Below are 26,608 nucleotides of genomic sequence, written 5' to 3'. Positions count from 1 at the left end.
TCTTTTGTTTCTACATCTTAGTATGTGCATTTGCTATTTTCTGTACTGCAAGTAATGACCAGCTGTGTATAGAGCCAAGACTATATCATTATCGTTGGTCCTGGGTTTTGCCAGGCCTTTTCTGATTATCAGATGCAACAAATGACGTCCAATTTTATTGAGCAGTTCGGCTTCAATGACGAAGAGTTTGCTGATCAGGACGATGTTGTGGAGTGAGTACTCATCCTGCATGACTGGAACTGCTGTCTTCATATTACTGTGTAACAATCAAGGGACAGGGCACATAAGCACATAACAAAGTTGGTGGTGGGGGGCATTAATTCATTTCATAATGTCACATTAATATGCTCTTCACTTTGTTTGAAAACCCTGTTTTTAATGATCTGCCTCATTTGTTATGACATGAGCTTTTTCTTTGATTCCTATTCAAGGTTCATGTTGACATAAAAATAAGTAATGCCACTTATTGCTGTTCAGCACAATTCTGATAGTTTCATAGTTGTGATTGGACCAAAATAACCTTGACAGTAACAAAAATGTCCCAATCAAAAATGTCCTTGCAAAAAAACAGCTACTGCCATAATAAATACATAATATGGCTTAAAAAGAAGAAACTATTATATCCAGCTTTATGTTTTTCTGTGCTCTCCCTTTCTATATTTCTTAGGTGGCAAACTGGTTGTGGGGGTGAAATCTTCTGCAACTGTTGGGGCTGTGGGAGATGGCTGTTAGTCGATCATTGATTTCAAATGTTTGCTTCATTTGAAACAGTTTGTGATTTGACGTAGAGATTTTCTACATAGATGTTTGGATTAGCATAATCAGGCTTTGCAAAATAGGTAGGGGGGGTGGGTGAAACAAGTCCACCAATACAAACGTTCAGCACAATCCATTCCTCAAGTCCTCACAATCATTCTTCTAACTTTAAATGGGTTTACAAGAGAGCATCTAAAAAACAAAATGGATGGATTCAAGCATGCATTTCTAAATATGGAAGATCTGGAGGTTTGATCCTGTTTAAAAGACTTCCATCAATAGTCATTACTAGTTATACATTAAACAACAATAAACGGCTGAAATGGTAACATTGGATACACAGCAGCATTTCCTGCTGTCTCAAATTCTCTGTCAGTTCTATATACTTCTATTTCATATAAGAATGACATGACTGTAAACATTGTGAGGGTGATGAGTGTTATTTGCTGCTCTGTTGTATTGGTGTCTCTAAAATGCTCCCATTCTAGTAGGGGCTCAGGTCTGGTGTTCCTTCTATCTGTTCAGGCGAAATGCCGGGAAGGTATCAACCTGGCATTTAAAGGTCAACTTAAAGTCAAAGGCCTAAACACATGTGCATTGGACACTGACTGTGCTTTAAATCAAACTGGCCAGTTATCATTAATGCACGATGGACTGTAAAGCGTGTATGAGAAGATTCAATTAGGATACTATTATAGTCCCTCCTATATGTGCCATATCCGTTATCAAAAACTTTGAAAAGCGGGGAAGAGTAACGGCCCGTCCACACAGCGGCGTGCGTTGAAGCTTGCCGGCGGGCGTGTCTGAAACTCGACCAACAACCAATCACATGAATCTCCCGCCCCTGACACACAAGCAGCGGTTTGATTGGCTAGAGCTTGTACTGGCATATGATTTGACTGGCTGACGCTTCTGCAGAGGCTTCAAAAGTTGAACATTGCTCAACTTTTGCAGCGAGCCACGCCAGCAAAGCTCCGCTTCGCTTCCCACAATGCAGTTCGGCGAAAAGTGACGTCACCCCATTCAAAGTCAATGGTGAAGCTTTCAACGTACGCCGCTGTGTGGACGGGCCGTAATAGGGTGATGAGATCGAGGAATTCCTGTGTGTGCTTTGTAGGCTGGTATAAGATGAGGAGTAAGGAGATTGTTGGGTTCATGTGAGGGTTGGACTTAATAGCCGCGTTCACACCGGAGTACTTTTCCCCGTACTTTTCGCGTTTAGTTCCGTTAGTACCCCTTATGTCGCGTTCACACCAAAAAGAGTACTTAATCTCGGGAACTTTTACCCCCATTTTTAGTGCCTGCTGAGAGATGGTACTTTCCTGGGGGAAAAAGGTGCCCCAGTTCTGATTGGCTGGGCGAATTGCAAACCACGCCCCGTACAACTCTGAAATGTTTTATAGAGCCGCCATTTTATTATCCTGGCATTAGCATTAGCATTCGCCCAGCGCGCAAACGCAGAGAGACTAATTTAAGGCAACACAAAATAAAACATGGGAGCGGTGGAGATGATGAGGTGTCGGCGTTCTGGCGATTTACTCGGAAGGCTTCAGTAGAAGCTGCTGGGAGTCCCAGCAGCTTCTACTGAAGCCAGTCCCCAACTCCAGGGACTTCCGGCCGGGGACTTCGGGTGGCAGTATACGCCGTGAAGTTGTTTGCTGCCTGCCAGTAAACCCAAAGCAGAAGAAGACAAAGTTAGGTCAGCGGCTCATTTGCGTAATCTTCCCTCAGGGAAAAGTACTCCGGTGTGAACGCGATCTGTACTAAATGCCCTGGGGTAGTAATAAGTGCCGGGGCACTAAGTGCTGGCACTAAATACGGCAAAGTACTTGGTGTGAATGCGCCTATTGTATATCTAATGTGACTCAGTCTTCATCACCTATTTTAGTGCTGTTCATTAGTTCATTGCAGTCTCATTGGCCTGATGGAATTTACTCTAGCTATCTAACATGGCATCCTACATTTTGACTGTGCTTAGTATGCTTTATAAAGCAGGACTTTTTTGATGAGGTGGTCAATTCAATGCTTTCCGTCACTGAGGTAGTCTCACAATGTTTTAAGCCTTGCTCAGCACAAAATCTGCACGCATAGGGAAACTGCTAGTGCAGCTCAGTCAAATGTGAAGAGAAATATCAAAGATAACCACCGTGTGTTCTTCAGGTGTGATTGCTAAATGCATACTCCTCTTAAACCATAATATAGAGTCTCAGGAACTGCCTTCAAAACCTACGTTTGATTTCTTTGTTCATGTGTGATGTGATAACATTGCAATTCCACAAGAAAATGGTGTGCATCCTGATAAAACTTCAGTTCTAGATCCCACTGACAATGAGGCTCAAACTTGTGTGTCGAGCTTATGTTCGTATGTGTTAAACATTTTTATATAAACAAATGAGGGCTTCTCCATAAATGTTCTTAATTAGATCCATGATAACGACATTGCAGGATACAAAACTTTAAAGTTATTTAAAAAATACTGACTAGGATGAACACCAAAAAGTCTTAATTCTTTCTTTCAAAGAGAACAAATTGTCAGCAAGATAATGTATAATCTATATCCACCTTTTAGTAAGTATGACAGGATGTTGGAAGGTGTATCATTCACTGTTGACAGAGCTACGTTAGTGTCCCTCTGTTTCCAGGTTTTGTGCTAAGCTTTGAGCTGCTATGTTTCTTATCAGATGAAGATGATAAACAATTTACTCATATGTTGGACTTCCGTTCAAACAATAGCCTTTTTGGATACAGACTTGCCATTTGGGAAGCTTTGCCATCTACTAAGCAATGTCGAAAATGGCTTTACTGGTAAAAAAAGAAATTCTACCATGGCCTGTTTATAACTATTTTCTTTTCTTTGACCAGTTTACAAAAAACATGCATATAAAGAACGAAAGTGGCTATGAAAAGCGCAGTTTATATGTTACTATGATCATGAAGGGTTAAAGCTGTGTGCTACTGCCTGTGTGTTGCCATATATGTGGATGCCTAACGACCCTAACTAAACTAAACTCTGTTCTCTTTAACATTGCAGTATTCCGTTTGATAGAATATCAGACATCAATTTTTCACTGAATACAAATGAAAGTGTAAGTACTTTGATTATTAATCTTGAATTCATATGTAGTCAATCACTGAGGAGATCATAACATGATATTGGAACAAATGAAAATGTGTTTTATCATATGGCATGTCTTTTTATCTCACTGTTAACATTCATTTAGAAGCAGATGCCACAAAGCGACATGATGCAAAGTGAAATTCTTAACGAATAAAATATAAGGATTCATCTTAAAACTAAAATTGCCATAGCCTGTATTTGAACCAAGAGCGAAGCATAGGCTGATTTGATCAAAAGCTCTACCACTGATGCAAGACCTAAGCATATATGAATATGCCATAAGTTATTTCCATAGATTTTCCTGATACCTGAGGTATCCACATTAATGCTTCTCGGCTGAGTGACTTTTGTTCTGCAGGGTCCAGCCCTAGTTTGTGAACTTTTGATATGACGTTTTGTTTCTAAATATGTCGCCCCTGTGTGTTTTCCCCAGGCAAATATAGCTTTGTTTGAGGCACGCTGTAAGGAGAAAATCCAGCAGTTTGAAGACGCTGGTTCAGACGAGGAGGATATCTGGGATGAAAAAGATGTCACCTTTGCACCAGAGGCACAGAGACGCCCCAGGTCAGCAACGCACGCACACACAGGATTGCTCTTTGTAATGTCATACAGAATAAACTTTGATACATTTTAACACCTTCAGATCATTCTTCTACTAAAATGACATTTCATTTTTTTTTAAATGTCCCTGGAATATTAACATTATTCATTAGTCATTGGCTAATTCAGCTTTTTTTATAATCAATCAGCCCTTTTTATAATCAATCAGCCCATATGAGCATTGAAAGATGCCAACAACCGTTCACTGTATGTACCTAGTTTAACCCTAATGGTGCGTTCACACTGGACACGATGCCATTTTTGGGCGGGGCGTAATTACATGTAAAGTCAATGCAAAGACGCGGATAGGTGCGAATTCGATTGAAGAAAAAAATGTAACTCCCGCGATTGAGGCGGCCCCGCGAGAGTAACATTTTTTCAACTCGAGCGTCAACTTCGAAGTTGACGCATTCTCGCGTTAGCCAATCAGCGGTGAGGATCTCAGCCTGATGTTGAATCAGAAAACCAAATCATTAGCTGTTAGCACACAGAGCTCACAGCTCAGAAACTTGAGAAAAGTTATACATGTACAAACCACAGTCCCTAGTGAAGATGAAGTTAATTGTCCATTTAAAAATAACTCCTGCTCTGTCTTGTCTCAGGAGCTCGGGCAGCACCGACAGCGAAGAAAGCACAGACTCCGAGGAGGAGGATGTGAAGAGAGATCCGTTCGAAGCTGCCAACCCCAGCACCGACGACAGAATGGAAGTCGACACAGGTTGGTAAACACAAAACTACTACACAACAACCCTAATGGCATATCATTAACTATAAAGAACCCAAAATGTTACCTGGATGTAGATTTCAGTTAAGGGTTTTGCACACAGAGCTGATGATGCAGGTTATGGAAAGGCTATATGCTGCATATCAATGCAAGAAGAACTAGTGCTGGGGTTAATACTTACATTTTCAGACTTATATTTATATTATTATATTATAAATTACATTTTATAGGGCCAGTGTGGACGGCCAACTTTGATGACATCCCCATGGACACAGGTACATCCACTGCTCCAGCCACCAGCCCTAACAACCCTGCTGCCTCCTCTCCTTTGGCCTCCCCCTCCTCTTCCACAGAAGACCTCCCTGAGACCTCATGGAGCTCCCCCCCTCCCGCCACCTCCAACGCTGAAACAGGCTGGGCCGATTTCTCCAACTTCACCCCCGTCAGGTAGGAAGTTCACACAGCGCTTCAGGAGAACGGCGCATCGCTTTGGCTGTGATCGTCTTTGCACCTGAAAGAGTGATTCGTAAATAAAACATCCTCTCTTGCAGCCCCAAAGACCCTCTGAGGTGCAACTCTCCTGTTGCTATGGAAACCAGCCTAGAGACAATGGACCCTCTGGGAGTCAATGCACCCACACAGTCTGAAGGTGAGATGTGTGCAGGAATGAGTTCTTTACCTGAAAATGAGTTAGCATTTTAGCACTTCTGGGCTCCCTTATCTCAAAGTTAAGGTTTTTTTTATTGGGTTTTTGATTAAATGCCCTAATTATGGTCTATGGTGCGTACATGCTTACAATATTTGTACATTTCGTTTACAACATAAAATACTCATTGATGGAGCCATATACGGACTTATATTATTTAATAGTTAACCATTTATTTTATTATTGTTTTTTGTTTATAGTAAATCTTCCTTTAAAGGTGGGGTAGGTAGGTTTGAGAAACCGGCTCGAGATACACTTTTTGTTATATTCCATGGAGTGCTCTTAAAACCTCTTTAGCCCCACGGATGCCGCCGAAGGGGCCGAAATCACAACATCTGCAAGCAAAAGTGTCTGAGGGCTTCTTAAGATTTAATAAACTATGAATGTTTCATATCTATGTAACGGGAAGAAACTCAGCTAACTGATTTTATTTTTTTATTTTTTTTAAACCTCAAAGCTAACGCTGAGCCTCTGAATTAGCCTCGGGCATACAAATCTTAAGGCCGTTAGCACAGAACTCTAGCTATACTGATCGATATACTTATTGGATCTGCACAAACAAGCTTAGATAACATCCTGAAATTCCACAGATTATAGAAATATATATATATATATATATATAAGGATCATCACTGAGCGATCAGAACTCGTGACAGGGGAAGCAAATACAGACAACACACGACGTAGCTTTAGGTAGCAAAATACTGAGATATGCTCACCTTAGCTGTTATTCTGATCAAAAGTTGTGTTCAATGGCATTAAAACGAGAAAAAATGCAGCTGAAGGTTAATCCAATGTGTCTGTCACTTTGAAACAATTATTGATAATCCATAATTCCATTTTTATGCAAAAATCGGAGAAGACAAATTAGCTGCTAATGGTAGCCACCAGAGGTTAGCGCAGCTTCCGGTTTTTCTACGCGTCACTATCACTCCTTATTTGGTAACCTGTGTGTGTATGTGGAACTTTCCCTCGATTCTATTGGCTCTAACGGTCAGAAAGAGGTGTCAACCATCAAAATCGACCAAGGGGGGCCAGAGATATGGAAAATCCACCCAAATGACCCCCAGAACTGTTTTTTTTGTGCTAAATCTCTCTAAAAAGGTCAAATGTCACTTGTTTTGCATCAATCTTGATACAGGGTACTTATTTATGTTGTACTTTGGATTCCTAAAGCTTTTAGTCTACTAACCCATCCATCCAAGGGTAGTTTTCACTATAAGTAAAAAAGAATTTTTGGACGGACACTAATTTAGTTTTTTACCATGTTCAATCTGAATTTTCTTTAAAATAAAAAACATCTATTGATTCTGACTTGTCTACATCCAACTCATAGGTTTATCATTACTTTGAGAAAAAAGATTATTAATTTTCCCCTTTTTAGAAGTGTAGTTATGGTCATTTGTTCTGGAAATGTCATTTTCGAGCCTGAGACCTGAAAAACAGGCTTGGGGCTTAACAGGTTAACATCCCGATAGCAATGAATATCTTAAGTGCTTTGACAAAAAATCCATACAAAAATGTCATCTGTGGAAGCCGTAGTACTGTAAAAAGCACGACCAATCATTTTAGCCGGCCCGGCTAAAATAACTGGATGGCCTACCTGCCTGTCAGCCTTCCATCTGTGCACAAACTTATCTCGAGCCCTCATTGGTCATGTTCGTGTGTGTTGGAGGAGGGGCTCTGTCAGGAAGTGGCAGATTTTTTCCGGCTGTGTATTTTCAAATTCTAGCGATCTCGAGCTGGTTTCTCCATAATTACCTACCCCACCTTTAATTCTAGTATTACCCAAGTTGATCAAACAAGTTGTTTTATGCTTTTGTTTTGAGAAGGCAGTTTTTTGGGCAGTGGGGGATGGGAGACCTGGTGATTATACATTTGGGAAACAGGTGGTGTTGGAGAGTGCACCCGGTAGGCCTATGTTTTTTTACTATCGGGTAAACACGAGGCAAGAGCACAGACAAGAAAAGATTGTACTTGTATATAGTGGCATCAATCAAATATATTGCACAAAACTAACTTTTGCCTGGACCTTATTAAACCCATGCGTAATATTAGCTGACGGGTGCCTCAGCGGCATTTTGTTTTGAGTTCTATTTCTGTTTTATATCTTTTATCTTTGCCGCTTCACTCATGAATGTCCAAAGCTTTTAGTTTCTTAAAAACAGAGGTTGCTAACAATGGTCTCAATCACGTTTTGGTTTATTTTTGGAAGACTGAATACCTCCTGTAGGTTGAGTGTTAAGATCTGACATCTATTCTTTTCTTTCCTAACCCGCCAGATTATGATGGCTGGTTGGGTAACAATGAGGCTTCCCCCTCCTCCAACTCACCTAAGCATTGTGGGAAATCTAAAGCAGAAGAGGAAACGGCCTCCTGTGAGCAGCGCAGCATCACAGAGACGGTCATCAACGGCTCCATGAAAGAAACGGTCAGCCTCACTGTGGACGCCAAGACTGAGACCGCCGTCTTCAAGAGGTTTGCCACACAGAAACAAACACTACTCAGCTCTCTGTGCTAACTGGCCCCAGGCCACCAACACACATCTAATGGTTGTTTTTAAAATAGGTAACTTGCATTTTAATCATCATTTCACTACTGCTGTTGGTGTGCTGCAAGTATTTAGTTTGCTCTTGTAGACAAAATCACCAAAGTGGCAGTGGAGTGACTTATGTGCCAGATAGAGAAACTGTTTAAAAGAAGAAATTCTCAGTATCATAATTGCCAATATCAACCATAATACTCTTGTTTTTCCACTTTTAAATCAACATCCAACAAGTTTGTTTTCTTCCTTCTGTCTCAAAACTAAAAATGCAACACAAAAAGTTTCTAGGTCATAATTGGATAGATTAAAAACCAAACCGTCCAAGCTAAGCTTGAGCTGGGCTAAAATAGGGCCCTCAGACTAATTCAATTATTTCACTGGCTAATAATATATGTTGGTTATAGCTCACATAACGGAATGGAAAGTAAAAATAACAAGATGAAATGCTCTACAGTTAATATATATTTTGCCCTTGAAATTATATTCTACAATATGAGTACCTTTTACAGAATCAAAAACTCTAAATGTAGGGCTAAATACTCGGAGTATAACTGTAAACAGAAGTCCTGGTTTGGTCCATACCAGGTTTAGCAGTCAAGGTTTGTTGTAAGTTTGGTATATGGGAGGAAACGTTTATTTTCAAACAGAGAATACTGCAAGTGTGAAATGCAGAGAAAATCTTAACATTGGAAAAAAACCTTTCCAATTTCCATTTCCAACACTTTATTACACTAAACAGTCAAAAAAACAACCTGTCACAAAAGAGATTCATACTGAAAAGCATTTCTTATATTATGAAATGGACAATACTACATCATATACAAAACTGCAAGGCCATCTGAACGTAGCCCTCCGTGAAGGCTTTTCCTGTGTAAAGAGATCTCCACCATGTTCAGCTTAAAGATGACATGGGTTCTTCTTTGCTTCATCCTTCCAAGTTTCATCAATCCTGCTGACAAAAAAAGAAACCACAAGCAAAACAATGAGTAGTGTTTCAATTAGTTTACCCTTTGCAATTTTTAAACCATAATAACAATTAAAAAAATTATGTTTTGTGCTGTATTAAGACGTTAAATGTGAACATGGAGCTCAGAACAGCCACCATCAAACCATGCTAGTCTTTCTCTGTTGTTGTAGCTGTTATATCATGAGCGGACACGATGGGTTTCATTTGTCCCCGCTGTGGTGTGACTCACACGGAAGGCCTGTTGTGCTAACCTGAGCTAATTATGCTAGCGACGTTCCACTAAAAGTGTTTAGGGCACAAGTTTTACTTTGAGCTTTAGTTCCCCATCACTTGTGTTTTTTGTTGCAGGACAAGTTTGAGCAATGTTTTCTTTCCAGAAAAAATTCAAATGAAATCCACAGTAACTGACCTCTTACATCCTCCTCTGTCCTGTTTCAACACACACACACACACACACACACACACACACTGCTCCCAGAGTCCTCTGTCCTTCTGTCCCCTTGTTGATGCTGCATTATATTGTCTATCTGTCTGAGTAAATAACAACTGTCTGATGAACTGAGCGACACTTACAACCTGAGCTTCCCCTCCTCTCTCTCTTGCTGTGCGTTGTGGGTGTGGTCTTCTTCAGAGTTTTGAAATCTTATCGGTATGTACAGCCAATCAGAGATCAGCCTGCAGCCGTGATGTAGTCTTGTTGTCACGTCAACCACCAACTTTTCTTTCCCAATTTTGATCTTCTTTGGTTTCAGCTCCTTGTTTGTTTATTTCATTATCTCCATTCTGCATGCGTTTCTACCCAAGGTGTTGTCTCAGTGCAGTATTTTACGTTTCTGGCTTTTTTCTTAACACGCCAGCCAAAATTTAAGTTATTGGTTGAAATTTCACCAAAAACTTCAAGAATTTGTATTATGTTTCTTTTTTTATCTCTATGGGTTGCCTCCTTATTGTGCTTTGGGTCATCGATCTTAAGATTGCGAGTTAGGACTCAAACGGGCAATTTGAATGTGTAACTGCTTAGTTAAGTCCACTACGCACTAAACTCACAATACGGTTTACTCAAAACGTTTTTTTTTAACAACAGAACGCTATTCATACAGCAAGCATTAAATCATAAAAAAAGCGAAATATTCCTACAACAATTACTTATATTTGTTTATATACTTATATTTTAAGTAGGAAGGCATTTTTACTTGTACTAATTTGAATTCAATACAAAAATGTAATGTGCACGGAACATGTTATTTCATTAAATGCAATCAGTGTTTAATAATGTATCGTATCGATAGCCTTCTTTTATAGGTTAACTTCATTTTAGTTGCACACATTTTCAAAAACAAACTGGGACGAAGACACCTGAATAACCACACATATATCTCCTGGCTGATATACAGTGTGTGGCAATCCTGTTATTACTTAAACGTCCAAAGTCTGACGTTGAGCTCAAAAGTATAGGCATCAAAATACCAAAAGTAATATTACTCGTAATACAGATTGGCCCATTTCGGCCCATTGGCCCATTATTGATGTGGCACCTAAAGTATAAGAATATAAATGGATGTCTCTGTGCGTTGATTGAGGCCTCATCAAGATTATTGGTGGTTCTCCGAGACGAAGCAAGACTGACGGCTGTCAATTTTGGTCCAATCAGAGTCCAAATGAGTTTGTAGGCATGCCTACTGTTTCCTGGCTCTGTAACTAAATGATAAACAGAGTATTGTCGCAAAACAATCCAAACTTTCTCCATTTGCTGTACATTTTGAAGCTTTTCCCACATACTATTCACAGTTCCTCATTTCAACACGTCCATCCTTTTTTGTTTTAGTGCGCTCTGTCAGTCAGTTGAGCATGCATCACTGTTCACGTCTCACTCTGTTCTGTGTGTTTCTGTGGGGAAGGTGGATGCTTCGATTCCCCTCACATGGTATTGATGTTCATCTGTGTGTTTGTGTGTGTATCTGTGTGTTCCAGTGATGAAGAGAAGAGTGCTTCTCCAGAGAAATACGCAGTAGGGGAGTGTGTGGATTCGGAGAGAACGGGCGTCAACAGCCCAGCCGCAGCCAGCTGTCCCAAAACAGGGTCAGAACCAACACTACATGTTCACTAAACATGAGATTTCAGTGTCTAACAGTTTGATGCAGTCACATCTTTTATTCCCTGTAACTGTATCCATCATATTGACAACCTAATTCAGCAAGCAGCATTGTTCAGTCCATTTTAAAACATGATTGGAAATCAAATAAAAGCACAATCAAAGTAGAACAATTCATTGGGAAGTGCAATATTGTAGGAAAGCACGTAGTAGGTAGAAAAGCAAAAAGTGCTTAAATGTTACGTTTTTTTTATTTTATGTACTTCAATGCTTCAGTTTGTTAGTGAAATGATTCATAGATTATGAACAAAACATTGTAAAAGTCCAAACTCCACACATAAGTACACAGGCTTTGTCCACAGAAACAGACACAGCACCTACAGCAGAGTTGGCCATCACAATAAAAAAATCTAAATTTGCATCATTTAGTATAAGTCCTGTAATTAGTTGTTTTGTAGATCCTGTGACATTCAAGTGGGAATGTTCTATATTAAGAGTTTAAGAACAGCTCCTGCATCTTGTTTTAATAAATCTATTTGCACTGCTTTTGATATGGTTCTATCACTAGGTAGATAGATAGATCGTACTTTATTGATCCCAAATTGGACTAAAATCTAAAAAACTCGACTAAAATCATGTTATATGATTGGGGACCTATCATGCAAAATGCACTTTGTACGTCTTTTATACATGAATATGTGTCCCCGGTGTTCCAGGGAACTCACCAAGTGTCAGAAAACACAACCCTCTCTATTTTCCTCAATACCCAAATCTCTAAAAAAGGGGCTGCAACGGATCTGATAAAAACTGATCCAGATTTGAACACTGTCCTGACGTCAGGACGGTGGCGCTACGGCTATTGGGCCAACTCTCCACCTATCAGGGGAATGTGGGGTTGGGCCACGGCCGGCCATTGCTGCTCAAAAGCGCTGGAGACGCTGTAGTACATATGCCAGGCCTGTAAGTGGCGCTGTAGTCTGCCACAAAAGCAGCGAAGAAGACTTTCCCATGGTTGCCATGGTTACCCTTCTGTTTATTCTCCGCTGTGGCTTTCTTTCTCCCTCCCCGAGGCAAGCGTTTGCTCCCGCTGCTTTAATTCAATGCAATCCCTCCCCGTCGAGGCAAGCACTGTAATTCTCTCCGGTTAGTCCACCAGCAGATGACAAACACCCACCTCTCCGCCTCTTCCAAGGAACGAGGGGACCGTGCGGCAGAGTTTCAGTTTCAGTTTCTTTCGCCGGTCAAGATGTCCGTTAAAGTTTAAATCTTCCGCACAAAATTAGAAAAGTGCCGGTCAAAGGTCTTCTTTGTTATTTATTGAGCTTTAAAACAAATGAATAATGACTCCATATAATAAGATAATAAAACACGGAGGACGGAGATCTATTTTTCTCCCCCTCTTCTGACTTGATCAGAACGCTCCCCTCTCCTGCAGGGGGGCGTGGTCAGCTGCAGCTCACAGAATCAGCCCCCTGCAAAAACAGGGCTGGAGAACAGCAAATAGAGCGAAATGAGGCATGGCTAAAATGCATGATCTGTTTGGTATTTTGAAAACAGAAACGTATAAATATACCTTATATAGGTATGGCCCTACAATATATCATTTAAATATAGCATGATAGGTCCACTTTAACTTTTCTCTCTCCTCCTGTGTTCCCTGTAAGCAGTGAGAAGCTACCCAACGGTCCTCTGGAGGAAATGTCGGCCAGCGAGGAGGCCAAGTAAGTCTGACTGCTTTCTACTGTCTGTACCATTCTAACAAGGAAACACTCAAAAGTACTTGCAAGGATTCATTTATAAACAAGATTTAAATCATGATTCAACTTTAAATCATAATGCATCATACTTTATAACTAGCTTAAAATACTAAATATAAACCTCTTTTTCAACGTGTGTTACATTTGACATGTTTATCCTTTAAACCAGGGGTTGGGAACCTTTTCCTCTAAAGGGCCATTTCAAATTTTACAACATCCTCCGAGGGCCGTACAAATGATTGAACTCAACCTCTGCTAAAAAAAATATCACAGCTCATTCATTTCGCCTTTCTTTCGTTCTGTGCAAAGAAAAAGCAACCTCTTAATCCAGATATCTTTCTGTTTTCAATGTTTTTATGTTATGCTTTGTAGAGAGTGTGTAAAAGGCGTAAGGACCAAAATGCAGACACTCATAGCAGGTACCTTGAATTCCAGGAATTGAATGAAAACTGAAATGCAACAAACTGAGGACCACTGGATACTAAACTACACAATGAGTGAACACAACAGAAACTAACACAGCAAAACCAGGTGAACGTCACCGACGAATCTGACATGAAGTGAAGTGTTTGCCAGTTCAAAACACTGCCATTATTATTAAAAAAAAAAAAAGTGACACCGACGTGAGATATACCACGTGATGACACGTTATGCTTGTGTTGTGTTCAAGGAACCTGACCTTGGCCAGGAAAAACAGGCAGTCTCTTGTTTAATTCTATTGCGGTCTAGATTTCTTTAATATTTTTATTGCAGTTGATTTTTTTGGTCTCGCGGACCGTATACGGCCCGGAGGTTCCCCACCCCTGCTTTAAACTCTCATTTAAAATGTGATCCGGTATTGACTTAAAACTCACCATTTTGGAGGTTAAACTTAAAATTAGGGATGCTCCGATCGATCGCCGATCGAGATCGGCCGATACTCACTCTCTACCGATCGATCGGTGCTCTCTAAACATGCCGATCGCGAGAGACGATCGCATGACGTAAAATACATGACACTTTTCTCTGTGCGCGGCAAAACAAGCTCGCCAAAATGGCTTCACCAGTCTAACAGTATTTTAAGGTGTCCGAAAAAGACAGTAAAATAGCGGTATGCAACGTGTGTGTGAAGCAGAAATCCTGCAGCTCCACCCGCTGTGACGGACCGGTGAGCGGAGCGGAGCGAAACACACAAGAGTTAGACCTAACACACTTAGCTATTTGATCTACCTCTGGAACTAGTTATAAATATATTTATTCTTCACTGTCGGGTCACTCATTACTGGATCAGTGAGCTGCATGAGATACTGACGGGCTGTCAGGAGAAAGAGAGAGGGGGAGAGAGGAAAAGAGAGCGCTTCCGCTCATTTCTCCCGCGGTATTATCCAAAGTGAATGTAAACTTGAATAATGTACTTCATTTGAATGTAATAATTAAGTTGTTTGTGGAAGCTCCAGTGAATGAGCCCCATTAACTGAGTTTTAAACATCACTTTAAATGGAAGATTTAAAGTGATGTTTATGGTCGTTGTCCTGTTGAAGGGTGAACCTTCGCCCCCAGTCTGAGGTCCAGAGCGCTCTGGAGCAGGTTTTCATCAAGGATCTCTCTGTACATTGCTGCATTCATCTTTCCCTTGATCCTGACTAGTCTCCAAGTTCCTGCCACTGAAAAACATCCCCACAGCATGATGCTGCACCACCATGCTTCACTGTAGGGATGGTGTTGGCCAGGTGATGAGCGGTGCCTGGTTTCCTCCAGACATGATGCTTGGCATTCAGGCCAAATGTGGTTTCATCAGACCAGACAATTTGGTTACTCATGGTCTGAGAGTCCTCTAGGTGCTCCATGGGGGCTTTCATGTGCCTTTTGTTGAAGAGTGGCTTCCTTCTGGCCACTCTACCATAAGGCCTGATTGGTGGAGTGCTGCAGAGATGGTTGTCCTTCTAGAAGGTTCTCCCATCTCCAGAGGAACACTGGAGCTCTGTCAGAGTGACCATCGGGTTCTTGGTCACCTCTCTGACTAAGGCCCTTCTCCCCCGATGCTCAGTTTGGTTTGGGCGGCCAGCTTTAGGAAGAGCCTTTTTCTTACTCAATATCAAGCCACACTTATTGTTTTTACTTCGGCTGTGACTTTGTGTGTGCTCAGGATGAGTTTGGCTGTGTATCGCTAACAAGGAAACAACACCTCCACGGAGCTCAGCGCGATTCACAACGTCCCGACCAATCGGAGCACACTGTGCTCACAGGGAGGGTGGGGGCTGGAGCTGTTGGAGCTACAACGAGCCGTTAAAGGCAGAGAGTGAAATTCAGTGAATACACGTAGTTTACAGAGATGCTGTATGAGAAACCAATGTGAGTTTGGAAAATTGCACAATATAAATCTATTCTAGTAGACCTCAACAATGGAATTATGATCAGTGGAAATGGCCATGACATGGGACCTTTAAACGTTTTCACTTTGTCATTATGGGGTATTGTGTGTGTGTGTGTGGGATATTGAGAACAAAAATGAATTTAATCCATTTTGAAATAAGGCTATAACATAACATTTGAAAAGTGAAGGGGTATGAATACTTCCCGGATGCACTGTATACATGAACCTGAGCCTTGCTGTGCTGTTGTGCGTTTTTTTTTTAAATGTTCCAATAGTTGACCATTACCTTTACTTGCACACAATGCTATGTATTCCAATATTGTATTATTAAATGGATACATATTTCCATCCTTGCGTTTCCCCCAGACTGGACCAGAGTGCCGTGTCCTCAGAGCCATCTGTGAACGGGCCGGCGTGAGGGGGAGCCGAACGCCAGCCAGTGTCCAGCCTGTTCTGCCATGCAGCGCCCCCCCCCTCCAGCCAGCGGGGGGCCACTGCTCAGAGCTGCACCAATCACACGCCCCCACCAGGACCAGCAATACTCCCATTGGCTCAACACTGACGAGACAGAACACAGGTGTACAGACACAGGATGAACTGAAAAGCAAAACGAGAGACATACTCAAAAGGATACAGAATAAAAAAAATTCTGCATTTGTTTATATACTATTGTTCTTATGAGGTGATGTGCGACCGATATCTTGCCACTCAAAAATGAAATAGTAATGTTGCTATAGTTAAAGAAATGATTGTATGAATAAAATATTTTATAAAAAGAAAAATGTATACAGAAACATAAGATGAATTGCCACAGAAACAGGACTAGCTGGTTGGTGTCTCACCCACTCACCCAGCTGTTGTTACTGCACGTTTCTGTTATCCTGCTAACTGAATACAACAGTTGCTATATTTAAATTCCCACGCACCATTGGTCTGTGTCTCTGAGCAGAGCTGCTCTTCCAATTGAAACACACAAAGTTTTATTTTGCTGCAGGTATGATTTGTAAATGTTTTTCTCTTGTATTCTTCTGCATTCAGTAAGATTTGACACGCTTTTTGGTATAATTCTTTTTTTATTTATTATAGGAGTAAGATAATGGTTATGTTTTGTTACTAAGGAGCCATGCCAACACACCCTCTCCCCTTCTACAGGCTGCATTCGTGCTAACCGGGTTCCTACCTCGCAGCTACAAGGCTAAACGTCGTCACCACGGCAGAAACACAGCTGTAAATCCATTCTTATACATTCTTGTTTTTTTTTTTAAATCTTTTTTTTCTAGACTACTGGTTCTCAACTGAGAGCCTTGATTTTAGGTAGCTACAGCTTTTGTCAGAACTTGGAAGGTGAGGGAAAGTTGGCTGTTAAAGGCTGACTTTAGGCTGAATGAAATAATTTAGCAAATTGAGAAATGACCCGCCTCCTGGAGCTACTGTAGATGTAACTCAGTCACTTTAGGATGTTATTAAGAAAACTAAGTTACAATCATACATTTGCTGATATTGGCTGTTGATCAAGCTCCAACCAGAGGTGTTTATTCTTAATCTGTGTTCAGACTGACAGCAGCACTGTTAGAAAACGCAGCAGCTACCTTTACAAGCTGCTGTTGAAAATATGATGTTAACCAGTGTGCACAGTCCTGGTGAAGCAATGAAAGTGAATGGGGAAATTGTTTAAATGCTAGTTGTTGATTGCGGAAGGATAGGATGATAAATTGATCACAATATGATGTGCATTATTTTATGAGCCTTTACTCGTTACTTTGTCAGCAGTAACCAAAGCAATACCCCCACCAGACCTTGTTTTTGTCTGATGTATAACCTAGGAAGTTTGACTTTTAATGCTATTGTCAGTCTGAATGCATCCTCCACTTTTTTTTAAACTGCCTTCATGAGGCGGTGGATTTATGAATTTCAAACAAACATAAAAACCAGCCGTGTTAGAGTCCGGACATATTGTAGTTGCTCTGTGTGTTTATGGCCTTTTAGCTAAGGTTTGGTCTTAACCAATCCTCCAGAAATATGTGTAGCTTGTCAGCTGCCAGATGCTTAACTTTATTTTCTTAACATGATAAATAGAGGACCAACTTTTGTGATGGGCCAATTTTTTGTCTACTGATGAAATATTGAACATCTGGATTGGCAGTGCTGATGCTGAATATCCGTCCTCATGGCACTGAGCCTTAAACAGAGCATTGCATCTACCTGCAGCTGCCATTGAAATGGTGTCTTTGTTGCTAGAAAACACACTCCTCTGCAGCCTTCCTCCTTCCCATGGAACCACTTTGATTCCCCTCACCAAATGTTTTTTCTTCATCTTGGCAACAAATGATTCACTATTTCCTGATGATGGTACAACCCACTTTTTTTGTCAGATTATTAATTAAATGTCATCTTAATTTCTGAAGTTCAGTGGTCTTTGCAGATGGTTTCTTGGGCTTGATTGTCATGACTGAAGTTTATTAGGCCAGTTTCACAATCTTTCTTTAGAGATATGTTTTTAGTACTAAATACAGAACTCTAACATGCTAATTTCCAGAGGGAATCAAGATATCTGTAATATTACAAATTCTTAAAGCTTCGATGGAATCTGCATTTACATTTAATGTGAAACACGGCATTAGATAGTAATTGAGTGAAAGTGTTGCGTTATTTCTGTCTGAGGCTTTCCTGCATTGATACCAGCAAAAAATGAACCAAATATTAGGCTTTGGATGACTGTGATGGTGGCCGCAGATCAAGATGTCAACTTCTTTCAGAAATGGAAATCCTGGACAAGGTCAGTATAATGCTTTTTTTTTTTTTTTTTTTGGTCAATAGTAGTGGAGCCTCGACAAAACTTGGAGCTATTTAATTTAAGCAATAATTTCCCAAAAAATGATTGTAAGATTTGTCAGATAAATGATGTCCTTTAACATTTGTCACGTTAAATCAGTAAAAAACAAACAATATATATATATATATATATATATATTAAATATACAAGCTACTAATGCTTATTGTTTTTTATTATCCTTATCTAACAGAATCTTGTCAGTCTGTTGATTTCCTGGACATTTGTTCATGTCATCAACTTCACGTGTAGGTGTATTGCAGAGTACCCACTACACTTTAAAAAAATATATATATATATATGTAAGTACCTTAACATTGAACTACTAGTCTTAATTTCCACTTACAAGCAAACAAACAAGTGAATATGATACATTGGAGTTAATATAAAACTATACTGCCTAGACTTTGAAGTACGACTTTAAATCTTAAAAACATTTCCAAATAATAATTTTCATTTGTTTGAAGCTGCAGACAGCTAATGGGGATCAGCTATAAGGGCAGGTTGACACACAAGTATATGCTCAAGTGTCTATTTACATATACTTCAAACTAGAACTATGCCTACTTAACATTTTAAATTTCAAATGTTTTATACATCATGGGTATTATTCTACATTCAAAGCCAGAAATGTAGTTATGCGTCAGATTCTCAATAAACCTTAAATATATTCCACATGTGTAAAAGCCCACATTATTGATATTCAACTTTTCATTGACCTTCATATGGAACCTATTCCAACTATCACTAATACAAATATAAAATAAAAAAAACATTGATATTAAATGACAATCCTTATTTCAATTGAAACCTTCCTATTGAAAGTTATTATTGTTGTTGTATTGTGAGTAAGTGACAATTGTAAGATGTATTTGGTCAATAATTATCCTTTATGTCGTCGTGCACTATGCACCTTATACAGTATCTTTAATACACTTGTAGTTGCATATTACTGTGCCAAATCTTCCGGGGTTTAGTCTGTCAGGCAGCCTACTTGCCATAAACTGCTTACCGAATATTCCTCATTGAGGGTAAACTATAACTAACAACTAGTAACTGTCCAACACCTGCAACGTTTTATATACAATCTAATGACCACTGCTTACATTTTGCCCAGGTTAGTGTTTAACATCCGGAAGCGCTGTTACCTTACAGACCAGACTTGGGGGTAGCACATTTTTAGGATGCTATTGCATGATGACGTCAAACAAGTTGTGTTGACGGCTAGCCTGATGCTAACCCGATGCTAGCTAGCCTACTTACGTCAACACAGTCTGGGCAAATCCCCTTACCGACTCTTATGGTTTTACAAGTCTTGTGGACATTTGTATTCATGCAGTGTCGACTATCGGTGTGAGACATGCAGGATAAGTATACGGAGATAGACCTTCTTCAGCAAATACTCGGTTTGAATTTAGTGCCGAGGAAGAATGGCACATACCGAGGAAACGACACATCTCTCAACGACTTCTCAGGTGGGCTAATGTTTGGTAGCTTGTTAGCTCTACTCACTGTGTATCAGTGCGAATATGCTGTATAGTGGCGTCTAGTGAATTATTTTAAACGAAAATGGGGGTTAAATTGTGCTTAATTCCCTTTTAAATGCATTGTTTTTAGAGATGAAGTAAAGTTGTTTCACGCTGGTGTACGTGTTAGCTTAAAGCCTCCTACACACCAAACTGACACCAAAGAACACGTCCGACGGAACGTCGCCTCACGTCTCCTGAGTCTTGGCCATGTTTCGCACTGGAACACACCGAAAAGACTTCAGCCAACGGCCAAGTTGCACGTACGAACTGCGCATGCGTGAGTGGCAATAACTCTCCTTACCAGCAGGCGGCGGTAGTGTGTAAGAGGCAACAACCGGAAGACAGACTGCGTGATACACCGAGAGAAGAAGAACAGACTGCGTGATATAAACAAACAACAAATAGCGTGTGCGTTCCATTATCACTCTACAGCTCATGGGGCTTTCCCGAACCTGTGTCGAGAGCTGGAGTTAAATGCAACCTGAGATTTGCCTTCTTAATAGTTTGTTTGGGTCCCTCACTTCCGTTTCGCTTCTCATGCACTGATTCGCTAAGCTGAACAGCAGGGACGTGCACAGACATTTGGAGGGGCTATTGCTCTAAACTGGAAAAAGGGCCTCCCCCCGAAAAAAACACAAGACCTTTTGAAAATCGTAACTTGTTTTTAATGTAAAAGAAACCAAACGATTATTACATCAACTAAATTGAACAGTAATTCACATCTCATAACAAAATAAGCTAAGGCGACTACTTGCATTTGGTGACTTGATTTTAAAAATGAAAACCAGGGACATTGTGTGTGTTGCGGTCCATATCTCATTAAAATATCTAATGTTAGTAACTATTAAAGACAACATGGGGACAATTCTGTTCTAATGTAGTTTGACCATTGTAACTGCTGTGCAGTCCAGACATAGGCTACTGATAAAATAGGGCCTCTAACTAATTACCTTAAAGTGGACCTATCATGCTATATTTGAATAATATAGTGTAGGACCATACCTATATAAGGCATATTTATACTTTTTTTTTTTCAAAATACCAAACAGATCATGCATTTTAGCCATGCGTCATTTCGCTCAATTTGAAAAATGTTAGCTCTGTTTTTGCAAGGGCTGATAATAACAATAACTCTCCTTACCAGCAGGCATCGGTAGTGTGTATTCGTCATTCAAAAGAGGACAGACGTGATACAAACTTCAGCTCTCTGAAGCAGAAAGAAACTATTTAACAGTGACGTGCGGTGAGGTTCATGGCTGGTGAGGCACTGACTCTTTCAGAGTCGGATTTACAAATATTATATTTTGACCTTAATCGAAATATTCTGTTATTTTCAAAAGCTTTTTTAGTCTGATGCTTCGATTCATTTTAAACGGACCGTTCAACAAAAGGATACCCAAAATCTAAATATTGGATTGTTCTTTCTTAGTAAGATCCCATTTTCATTACAAATGTGGTCTTACCTTGACTTGAAGATGAAGTCCATGCTATCCTTCTGGACAACAATCTCTGTTACTTTTTTGTAAAACTCCCCCTTATCTTCCTGTAGTTTCAAAAGTCTAGTTTGTTGTTTGCGTCTACCGTCTCTGCGTAGAATTACAGTAGCAACAAGAACCTGTGGGCTCACGTGCGCCCCCTTCAGTGCGGCAGAGGTTATGGCTGCCTCCCCTGGTGCTTTTTTCATTGCCGTTGTATGATGAGTCCAGCGGGCCTAAATATCATATATACGTGAAATAAGTTATTTAGAGACTATGGATGGCGAGGATAAATGTAATAAAGGGATCTACAAACATTACATTGGTGACCTACAGTGAGATGGTAACAGGCATGCGCTTAGGGCCCGCTTTCCAGCCAGTTTCTGTGGGGTGACGCATTCTGAGGTGAGGCAGATCTCATCTGTGCCTCACCTTACCCCACAGTAACTGGCTTGAGCGCGCTCACAAAATAAGTGCCCGCGCTAAATTAGTGCCCGTGCTCCAGCAAGTTACTGTGGGCTTACGAGAGGCAGAGCTCGTCCCTGCCTCACTTCTCATCGCTCCCATGTAGCCTAGTTGTAGCGGAGCTCGGCAAATTAGCTGATTTTGACTATAAGAAGCGATTGGAATCATACAGAAATCACACTTACAACACAGATCAGTGGAGACATTTTATTATTATTATTATTTCGTTTTTCTTTAATTGTTTTTTCATTACATTGGAGTATGACAGGTGAGGCTCTGCCTCCCCTGACTGCACGTTGCTGCTATTTAAGCATTGTGGTTGGCAACCTTAAAGTACTGCTGCTACCACATTCCATGCATCAGTAATTATAATCCAAGATTATATTCATATACAACATCATAACACTGACAGGCAAATGATGTATCATGTACATTTCTATCTTCTGACTTTTATTGTAGTATAGCTAATTTTATCCTCATTCTAATGTTGTGTTATCTAATGGCTGTAGTATGAAGGTACGAAATAAAGTTTTGTATTTTGCAGTATCAGTAAAAAGTGGTTTATTATCAAATGTAGAACTGTACAATGTAAACAATCGACTAAAATACAATAAGATAAAAATAGTAAGTAATACAATAAAAACAAAAATTAGCCACATTGTCCAGGGTCCTGTCCGTTAAATACTTGAAGAAGTATTGCAGCAAATTACGTGGCAACTGAGTTGGTCTTCGGTTTCTTCATTCCAGATCGCCATGATGTAAAATAAATTATTGCGTCCAGGTGAGATGAAAAGGAAAAATAATAGCCGTCTGTGTGTGCCTAATCGTTTGTTTGCGTACCTCACTTCCGCTTCGCTTCTCATGCACTGATTCGCTAAGCTGAACAGCCAATCGGAGTGATTTATTTTGCCGACAGCCTCCGCGGCCGATTCAACATGGTGAATCGGCCGCAGAAGGTGTCGGCACGGCCGAAAAGAGACGACGGTGCGGGACACACCAATCTGAGTAGGGCGACAGGACGCTCATCGACGGCCAGACATCTATCGACGGCCGAAAACGGCTTGTCAGGGCCTTAACCCCTGCAGTCAACATGTTGAAGTGTCGGTGGGCAAGATACTTGACCCTAAATGGCTCCTGAAGGCATGTCTACGGTATAGAAGTGTATGTAATCCGTTTTGGATTAAAGTGTCCGCTAAACTACAGGTTATCTAAAAAATAAAAGGATCATGCATTCATGATGTATATTGACTGAATGCACAGCTACTGTGTTTGTACATTTTGTAATGTCTATAATGTGATAAAAAACATATTAAGACCTATTTAGGGCTCAAAGGCCAGCGTCTAGATTCTCCGAACATAGATCATTGTTCTCAATAACTTTAGGAACAGCAATCTTCCAAAGCATGTTCCTCTATGGGGTGAAGGTGATGGTGCTGGAGAGGGCTGTCCCTTCTTATCAGTGTCCAGTAGGGTTAACATCTGGTGCCTGAAGGCCAGAGCATATGAGTCATATATTTTCCATACTTATCAAACCATACACTGGGCCCTCATCCGCTGAGTACTCTAGACTTATTTATATTCCTTTCAATTGCCAGAGGAGATAAAAGGTGTAGAGACAGGGAGCTGGCATCACATTAATGAATAATTTGTGTGTGTGTGTGTGTGTAGAGATGTGGTACGGAGTGTTCCTGTGGGCCGCGGTCTCCTCCCTGGTGTTCCACCTGCCCGCCGCCCTGCTGGCCCTCGCCACGCTGCGGCAGCACAAGATGGCGCGCTTCATGCCCATCGCCATCCTCCTCATGGGCATCGTGGGGCCCATCTGTGGGGGGGTCCTCACCAGTAAGTCTTGTGTACTTGTGAGTGATTGTGCAGTAGTTCCCTCCTTGAAAAATGATCTTGACAAGTACTAGTTTTCACTCCCATATTTGAATGTAATGCTTCAACTGTAGAGGACAGCAGATTTGTCCTCATTTAGATTGTATTATTCACATTTCCTGTTGTCTCTCCAATATGTGCCTGCAATGCTCACAGGATACTGAGAGAAACACCATATTGATTATATTGTCTTGTTTCTACAGAACAGAAAAGCATAAATCATTCAGATATGTTTTCCTTCTTGTATTGACATTTGAAAAACTGCAACTACTTTGCACACTCGTATAGTGTATATCGTATCATATGTTTCTGTTTGCACTAGGAAACAGACATTACCAGAAAAACACAAATGTAGTAAAAGCGATGCTCATGCAGAAAGTGAGAACACAGTTGAACTTGTGTGGGGGGGATTACAGTGTTCATTAATGTCATGCACATGGCCTTGCATGACTACATTGTTTTTGCACCAAAACATAAATATACTTTTATTGTAGTTTTTTTTTTTTGTATACATTCTGATGGATTCTCGTTATTAGACTCCATTACTCCTCCGTAGGGTCAAAATTGAGGCCCTATAGTGTCATTTTTATTACATACTGGAATGGCCGAGATGATTTAAGTCCAGAAATGACCTTTTAGTAACCCATAAAAAAAGTTATCTCCCCTTTTTTCCAGGTTTTCCAGGTTTTCCAGGGAGAAGGCAGCTTCTTACAGGCTTTTAAGGTTCATTTATTTAGTGAACGGTTGACCTTTGTAACTTTCATGTTTATAAGAATGAAATCATGTTAGGTCCATGTTTAAGATCTCAGAGAGTGCAGATCTGTAACACTCAAAGGCTCAGGTCGGCAAATCATAGAAAATAAATGGTCTTGCAGTTATTTTGTACCAATAATGAGCCTATGAACAGGCCCACTATATTATAATATAATTGTGATTTTTGTAACTTGCAAAATGTTAGTAGAGCAATTATTTAATTCTATTCATTACTCAATTCAACTTCCTGTTTATACAAAACATTTTGTGGCATAAAATCATTGCTTTCCAATTCAACCCAAACAATGAATCTCAAGAATATAGTGTTTTTTCCTTTTTCTTCAAAGGTGCGGCCATAGCAGGAGTGTACAAGGCGGCGGGGAAGAGGATGATCTCGTTGGAGGCGCTTGTTTTCGGTGTGGGACAGTCCTTCTGTGTCCTCATCATCTCCTTCTTCAGGGTGCTCGCCACCCTTTAGCAGAGCCCGATGCTGACAACAGTGTCACATGGTACAGGACTAGATACACATGTGACCCGGGACATGATGGCCCTTCCTGGATGGACCAAGAGCAGAGTGCACCTGTCACAGAAAGAGCTGTGTGGTGTGTGTTCTGCAGGGCCGAACACACACCACACAGCTCTTCTCTGGACTAAACTGAGGATGCTCACCCAGGGTCAGCTGCACATACAGTCATGGTCATTCCTGCAGGATGTGAAGGCAGCAGGAGGACCCTCTCTCTTCTCAGGGGCCGTGTGTGTGTGTCTCATGACTTTGACTCCATGCACCGCCTGCACAGAGACGCTAACAGACAGACTGATGATGGTAATATGCAAGATTCTGGCTTTTTCCCCCTTCGAGGCCTTAATTTCTAACTTCCAAAGTGGTGTTTCTCTTCAGGGATGTCTTTCTTTCTCTCTCTCTCTCTCGCTGCTCCTTTTGTTCTTCCTCATATTGATTTGAATGAATCCACTGCCTGTTAGTAATTCCAATGAGTGAGGAGCGCCCACGACATGTTCCCTTCAGCTCATTTATTTTAAGTGAAGAGGTTTTTATAGATGATTTCTATTTTTATTGATGTCAAGAGAATGTCTTCAGTTTGTTTGTGTGGATATATAGAAGTCTAAACATGTCCAAAACGGAGAAAGAGCTTTTCTTTCCTCCTTTTGATGTTTTACATGTGGTTCATTTGGTAAAACACTGAACTTATATTTGAAATGATTTCCAGGTCTTTGTAGCTTTTCGATGTCTATGACCAAATTGCTTTGCTCGTTTTCTTTCTTCTGCAAAACCTCATCTGTAGTTCAACGTGCTCATCAAATTCCCACAGTCTTCAGTGACTGATTTTCGTTGCTGTTGGTAACTGACGGTGCTTTTAAATGAACTCATTCTGACCGTTGAACTTAACATGTAATACTTTCATTTGAAAAACAATAGCTTGCAAGAGATACTGTTTTTTTAGTTTTAGCTACTCTTGAATACTGATTTAGACGAGCTGCTGACACCACGAGCACAAATGGTATTATTTGTTGTCTGATAGAAAACATTTTCACATTAATTTACATTGCGTTTGTTTTAAAATCTATTTTTTTTATCTTTGTCTTGATGAAAATGTCCTTCTCTCAACACTGTTTTACTCTTGATGACACAAACATAAACCACCCCTTTATTTTTGGTTCCATGGAGTTTTATGAAAAGTCTTCTCTTGACCATAAACAGCTACATTATCCTAGCAGTGGTTCTCAACTGGTCGGGCCTCGGGACCCACTTCTTTCCTTCGTCAATAAATCGCGACCCACAATTTAGAAATTTCACTCAAATCTATTCAACAAAAAATCAGCATACAATTGTAATTAAAGTGAAGTACAGTGCATATATCCCTTCAGAGAACTCAAGTATGCTTTTAAAGAAAGTTTAATCTGATGATGGTCATTAAGTTTCTAGAATCAAAGTTGAACTCTATAACATAAAAAGGCACACTTGTATTGTACTCAATAAAAAGGCAGACTTGGAGCCAATCCTGCAAATTCACCACACGTGAAAAACGTGACATGCTGAAAACCCA

General features: G+C 40.4%; 2 protein-coding genes across 8 annotated transcripts in view; both read left to right on the top strand.

The window, feature by feature from the left end:
• ppp6r3 (protein phosphatase 6, regulatory subunit 3) overlaps positions 1 to 18,027 on the top strand; it is a 37,048-nt gene extending 19,021 nt beyond the window's left edge. Inside the window, exons 16-25 of one of the 6 annotated variants that reach the window (XM_034141310.1) lie at positions 166 to 212; positions 3,788 to 3,842; positions 4,308 to 4,438; positions 5,077 to 5,192; positions 5,429 to 5,645; positions 5,750 to 5,847; positions 8,187 to 8,382; positions 11,388 to 11,495; positions 13,173 to 13,229; positions 15,985 to 18,027. In XM_034141310.1, coding sequence (XP_033997201.1) covers positions 166 to 212; positions 3,788 to 3,842; positions 4,308 to 4,438; positions 5,077 to 5,192; positions 5,429 to 5,645; positions 5,750 to 5,847; positions 8,187 to 8,382; positions 11,388 to 11,495; positions 13,173 to 13,229; positions 15,985 to 16,036 — 1,077 coding nt within the window. In that variant the 3' untranslated portion in view covers positions 16,037 to 18,027. Of the gene's footprint in view, positions 1 to 114; positions 213 to 3,787; positions 3,843 to 4,307; positions 4,439 to 5,076; positions 5,193 to 5,428; positions 5,646 to 5,749; positions 5,848 to 8,186; positions 8,383 to 11,387; positions 11,496 to 13,172; positions 13,230 to 15,984 lie in introns of all 6 variants that reach the window. The other 5 variants (XM_034141308.1, XM_034141311.1, XM_034141309.1 and 2 more) reach the window with 5 other exon arrangements.
• A 1,627-nt stretch (positions 18,028 to 19,654) lies between these two features.
• On the top strand, positions 19,655 to 26,218 carry tmem170a (transmembrane protein 170A). Of its 2 annotated transcripts, XR_004556802.1 has the most exons (4): positions 19,655 to 19,923; positions 23,586 to 23,756; positions 24,893 to 25,128; positions 25,178 to 26,218. XR_004556802.1 is itself a non-coding variant. In XM_034142105.1 (3 exons), exons 1-3 carry the CDS (start codon positions 19,809 to 19,811, stop codon positions 25,021 to 25,023), a joined length of 417 nt encoding a protein of 138 aa, XP_033997996.1. In that variant the 5' UTR covers positions 19,655 to 19,808; the 3' UTR covers positions 25,024 to 26,218. The 2 variants fall into 2 exon arrangements, 1 of the variants encoding a protein (XP_033997996.1); XM_034142105.1 differs by having other exon boundaries at positions 24,893 to 26,218.
• The last annotated feature ends 390 nt before the right edge of the window (positions 26,219 to 26,608 follow it).

Source organism: Trematomus bernacchii, unplaced genomic scaffold (assembly GCF_902827165.1).
Source record: "Trematomus bernacchii unplaced genomic scaffold, fTreBer1.1, whole genome shotgun sequence".
Taxonomy (NCBI): domain Eukaryota; kingdom Metazoa; phylum Chordata; class Actinopteri; order Perciformes; family Nototheniidae; genus Trematomus; species Trematomus bernacchii.
The sequence above is the reverse complement of the archived record's forward strand: the minus strand, read 5'-3'. Positions and strand labels throughout refer to the sequence as shown.